General features: G+C 43.8%; 1 protein-coding gene across 1 annotated transcript in view; it reads left to right on the forward strand.

The window, feature by feature from the left end:
- The window catches only part of plcl1 (phospholipase C like 1), a 97220-nt gene that overhangs the window by 73027 nt on the left and 18193 nt on the right, over positions 1-6000 (forward strand). Inside the window, 2 exon segments of the mRNA XM_042494105.1 lie at positions 674-1796; positions 2739-2915. Coding sequence (XP_042350039.1) covers positions 674-1796; positions 2739-2915 — 1300 coding nt within the window.

Below are 6000 nucleotides of genomic sequence, written 5' to 3' on the forward strand. Positions count from 1 at the left end.
TACTGAGTGATTATTTATTTTGATTTTTATTAGGGGTATCATAACATATTCTGTCTTCTTCAATGGCATTTAATTTGTTATCAGGACATTAAATAATCCTTATCATTGGTCATATACATCATAAGGAGAGTCTCTATTAACCCTCAAATTGCACAAATTGAAACTGCAAATATAAAATACGCCTAACGGTAACGTGAATTTTAACTCACATTTATCGCAAAAAAGATTTTACACTGGCATGAGGTGGTATTTCAGGTAATTCAAAAAAGCCAAATTTTACAAATGCAATGGAAACACTTTTTTGGGCTTTTCTAGGTCACATGATGCTATGGCTATGTGCCTGTGGGAAGTTTTAAATCCATAATTCCTCTGTGAAATCATGGACTATCACCTCAGAGAAATCCCTCATACGCATAACACGCCTACGTGGCCTTCGATTAGATATAATGACGGCTAGTTTGGTGGCTGCAAAAGAAATAAAGCTGCTAATGTTTTGAACTTCCATCGCCATGGTTACTGAATGTTATCACAGAACATCACTCAGTGGAAACGCTGTCATCTTGTGTTTTATCGACATTTTGAAAACATAACTTACGTTTTGTGCAAATCTTTTTACAAAAAATCAGTGATTTTTTCCGTGTGTGTGAGTGACGTTGTTGACTTTGTCCCGCAGCACCTCGTACCGCTCCTACCTGCTGGACGATCAGGTCCACGGCAGAGCAGACCTGGGGGGGCTGATCAAGGCCCTGCAGTCCGGCTGTCGCTGCGTGGAGCTGGGCGTGACTGACGGCCCAGAGGGGGAGCCTCTCCTCGGGGTCGACTACGGGCCAGAAATCCCCCGCCACCATCACCACCACCACCATCACCACCACCACGCGCCCGTCACCATCCGCTCCGCTCTGGAGGTGGTCAACAAGTACGCCTTCCTGACCTCCCCGTACCCGCTCCTGGTGTACCTGTGCCAGCGCTGCTCCCCTGGCCAGCAGCGCACCATGGCTCAGCACATGAAGAAGGTGTTTGGCTCCCGTCTTTACACTCCGGAGGCGCTTCCTGTCAGCCTCGGAGGGCGCGCCACCACCTTACCTTCGCCCGAGCAGCTGAAGGGACGCATCCTGATAGTGGGGAAGAAACTTCCTCCGGAGCAGGACGGCTCTGATGGGGAGATATCGGAGGAGGACGAGGAGATAGGAGGAGGTGGGCCTCTGGCGGGGCGGCGAATGACCATCCCAGGTGAGGAGGAACTGGGCGTGGTCTTAGTGGTGCCTCCGCCCTCTCAGCCCAGGAAGCTGCGCCTTCACAGAGAACTGTCGGACCTGGTGGCGATCGCTCGCACGGGCAGTCGCAGCTTCTACGCACAGAGAGCCAGCCACAAACAGGCTCAGCAGCAGTCGCCCCCCAGCAGCCCCTCCTCTCCCAGCACGCCGATGCCTCCCGAGCCGCCTTACTGGACGCTGTGCTCGCTGGGTGAGGGCGAGGCCGGGCGGCTGACCACCGAGAGCCCGGAGGACCTGGTAATGTTCACCAAGCGCACCCTGACCAGAGTGCGACCCAGCTCAGTGCGCCTGGACTCCAGTAACCCCAACCCACAGGGGTACTGGAAAGGAGGTGTCCAGCTCGTGGCCTTGAACCAGCAGACCCCCGGCGCCATGCTGGACCTTCACAGAGGGCGTTTCTCGCAGAACGGAGGGTGTGGTTACGTTCTGCGACCGGCTGTGATGAGGGATGAGGTGTCGTATTTCAGCGCGCACACGCAGGGCTGCGTGCCAGGAGTGCCGGCTCAGACGCTGCGGATTAAGGTGAAACCTTCATATTCATATTTTATATAAGAATTAAGGCAGAATTCACCCTTTGAAATCGAGCGATTTGGCTTCATTTCTTTCAAAGACATTGGAAACGTACACTTAACATATTCATTTTTAGGAGGCCTAAGCATATTTTGTTGCTGCCCTGACCCACAGCAGTACATTTCTGTGACTGTACTCCTACCTGCTTCTCCAAACTGGGGGCGTGCTGACTGATTCTACTGCAGTTAATACACTGACTTTTGATGAATACCTCATATAACTGCAGTTTAAAAAATCCCTTTATGCTTAATGGACACCTAAAGGAACGCACCTAATTCCAGCACACCTCCTTAATATCCGAAATACATAATGTCACTTGCTTGCTGAGTTGGGTTTATAGGTTTGGGTTGCAGCATTTCTTTAACATAATAAAAAAAATTACACACACACACACACACACACACACACACATATATGCTTTTGTGAACATTTTCCATAATTTTATTAATCCATTTCTAAAAATTATATCTCTCTCCTTAAAAACAAAAACAACAAAAAACAATTCTTTGCAGTTTGTGGGGCATCTCTTGTCCAAGTTTCAGGAGAAAAGACTTAATTAATTAATGCAGCATTTAATTATGCTTTTTAACAAAGACTGTAGTTCGCTACATGTATCAAAGCTGTAATGAGTGGATTTTCTAAGAACTCAGATCTTCAGTTTCGCAAAACTAAAGCAAAAACAGCCCGTAACGTAGAACTTGCTTATGTGGGGTTAAAACAAATGTCCTCTTGGTGTCCTCTTGACCTGTGAGTTTTGAATGATGTAATCACTGCACATCCATCATCAACAGAAGCAGACACACGTCCGTGACACCTTTTAGTTCTTTAACCTTGATTAAAAATGGTTCCTACATAAGAAATTTGACATCAACTGCTCTGTGTTCCTCCGTGTAGGTGATCAGTGCCCACAACCTGCCCAAGCCTCAGGGCTCGGGGGCGAAGGGAGAGGTCATCGACCCGTATGTGGTCCTGGAGCTGCACGGCGTGCCAGCAGACTGCGCCGAACAGCGGACACGCACCGCTGCTCAGAACCAGGACGACCCGCTGTTTGACGAGACCTTCGAATTTCAGGTGAGGCCTTTTACGGCTGCTGCCATCAGACTTTTCTTCTTCATTTACACTTTGCAATAAGGGGTGGGCGATTTATTGAATATGCTCTTAGCTTGTTCCATGTGTGATATATAAAATGACTATATCGTGAACATCGAGTATAAATTGTCAAGTTGTTTTTGTAAGCCACTGGTGTTTCGTTTTTCCCTCTCTCTCCGATGGCTCTGCCCCTCACAGACACACACAGACACACACACACACATACACAAAGCAGCAGCTTTTGCAGAGCTCCAGATCATGACTATTTAATCACATTTGGGACCATGGAGCACCTCTGCGTACTGGAGAGCTGTTAGTTTGTTTACAGCTTACAGAGACTAAATCATCACCTTTAATGGCGCTGCGGTAACAGTCTAACTCAATGATTGGTAGTGGCAGTAGTGTGTGCAGGTGAGGTATGTGTCTGTATTTGCAGAGCTCCAAATGCAACTATTTAGTCACATTTTATCACCATGGAGCCCGAGTGCAACCTGCAGATATTAGTACTATATGAACTGGAGAGCTGTTAGATGATTCCTTACGGTTAAAGGCGCCGCGGTATCCGTTTAACTGTCTGCTAACATCCAGCTGTTGACCAGCAGCTTCAAATCCGCATCAAAAACATCATTTTAGTCTAAAATTTTTAAGATCCATCGTTGCTTCCTATGTTGTTTTTGTTTATGCTTCTTCGATCAAACTGTAAAGCACTTTGAATTGCATTTCATTTGTTTGAAAGATGCTATATAAATAAAAATTGATTAATTAAATGATTGATTGATCAACACTTCAAAATAAAAGCATTATTTATAACAATACTTAAAAAAAGTATTATGAAAGTACTTGATTTAACTTCCCTATAAGCGTGTTTTATTACGTCATTGTTAACAGTAGTGCAATCAACTGTATTATTTGACAGTAGCTACTTTATTTCATTTTATTGTAACTGCAGTTCTTTCAATAATTTTGTATTTTAGAAGTTAACATTAGTTTAAAGGACATGTGAAAATATCGAGATTTATATCATGTATCGTGATATAGCCTTTAAATATTGCAATATTATTCTAAAGCCATATCGCCCAGCTGTATTTACAATGAACAGCACATTTTACTGGTATAATGAAACTGGGTAAATGTTAGAAGGGCTGGTGAGTTTTGTTGACTTATTTCTGCGGTTTTGTTGATCTGGAGCTCACAGTGCAGTTCTGAGTGGGGCATGACACAGCTTTAATACGTCGTTATTAGGAGGAATTTATTATTGGTAGGTGGATTTGGGTGAGTCACATTAATTCCTCTCATCCTCTTTAAAAGAAGCAAACATGGCTCAGGAGGAGACTGCAGGCCGGCAATATACACCTCCCCGAAATATTATTAAACACATCACCTCAAATATGAAAATAAATCATCACAATCACATCACCTTCAAAGTGCAGAGAACCAAAATGACATCTTTGCAGTTAGTAAATGTTGCATTCACTTCGTTATATTTGGGTTGTTAAAATGCGCACAACAGCAAACACTGCAAAAAGCAATAGCCTGTGTAAGCCATTTACATAACTGCATGACAGCCCCTCCTAATAATCCTGTTTACGGGAGCAAAAATACTATTTTAATTTTCTAGAGAAAATTGTTAAATTAAAAAAGAATGTCCTGAGGTCTCGGGATGCGTTCAGAGGTCCCAGTTCAGAGATGATCTCACTCTAAAAGAAAAGAAATAACTTTTGGAGCATTTTGTGGATGACGTTATCGTTAAGAATCTAATCTAACCCAGTACAGACTTTGCTTTTATTGCATAAAGTTGTATTTTAATGTGCATTTAAAAGTGCACTAGATTAAAGATTTATCGGAAAGAGGAAAATGTCAACAACATGAAAGAGGCTTATGTGATTTTTTGGAGAGGTCTGCTCTTCTGTCGGCTTTGCACCTGCATGAAAAAACAGCCCCGAGTGCTTAATTGAAGACCATCGAGATTTAAACGAGGTGCTCCCGTGAATGCACTTATGCCTGCAGTGAATTTATTACAGCAGACGTGATTTGATGTGTTGCTGATTTGGCTTTTTTACCGCTCGCTGACAGAGTCCTGTATCAGTGTGGCTGAGCTGCAACGACAAGCTGTCACAACTGATATGGCATGTTGTCTGCGCCACCATGGTGTGTGTGTGTGTGTGTGTGTGTGTGTGTGTGTGTGTGTGTGTGTGTGTGTGTGTGTGTGTGTGTGTGTGTGTTGACATAATGCACCCTCACAATGGCTGCAAACGAGTTGTGTAATACATGTAATTCAAAACAATATTTGACTGTAATCACATCGGCTCTTTGGCAGGAGATATTAAGTTTGAACAGACGTTTGGCGACGAGTTTGTTGTGACATCGCCCGCACAGAGCGCCCCCGGGATGACGTTTCTTAAGGTGGGTTTCCGTTAACCGCGTAAATTGAAATTGCAAATATAAAATCTCCCTAATGGAAACATTTTATATTGCGGCTTTACTTATTATTTCATACAGTCTGCGGGTGAAACAGTTGGTGGCTGTGGTTCGGTCAAAAGAAAGTAGTTCCTACAAGAAACTTTTCGCAACAAGGTCTGTGGATTATCCTGAGTTACGTGGTCATGCTTTTCTGGAAAGAGACATTGCTGTTTTTCGATCATTTTTTATTATTATTATTTTTTTATTGTTTGGGCTTCAAGCACCACAAGCTCAGTGCCTCGTTCAGCTGTATCGGAGAGAGAGCAGATATCTCTACGATCGATATTTCCAACACTTCACCTCACCCCAAAATCATGTAAAATAATAAAGAGCACCACATGTAAGAGGAAAAATATGTTTTTGATTTTGGGGTGAAGTTTCCCTTGAAGCCAGACTTTAGCCCTGAGTTTGTCGACTAATTTTACTATTTGGCCAAATGTTTGTCAGGTTGGTTTTTGTTTACGTGCAGTTTGAGGTCACGTTGCCTGATTAATTGCCACCGGTTGGATTTCTGGCATGTCAGAGATTTCTGTCAGCTGTCTTGCAGAGTGAGCAGTTCCACGGTCCAAAATCCCGCATGGCTGCTGTCACAAAATCTGTTATAAAC

The sequence above is a fragment of the Plectropomus leopardus genome, chromosome 10, assembly GCF_008729295.1.
Source record: "Plectropomus leopardus isolate mb chromosome 10, YSFRI_Pleo_2.0, whole genome shotgun sequence".
Classification (NCBI taxonomy): Eukaryota; Metazoa; Chordata; class Actinopteri; order Perciformes; family Serranidae; genus Plectropomus; species Plectropomus leopardus.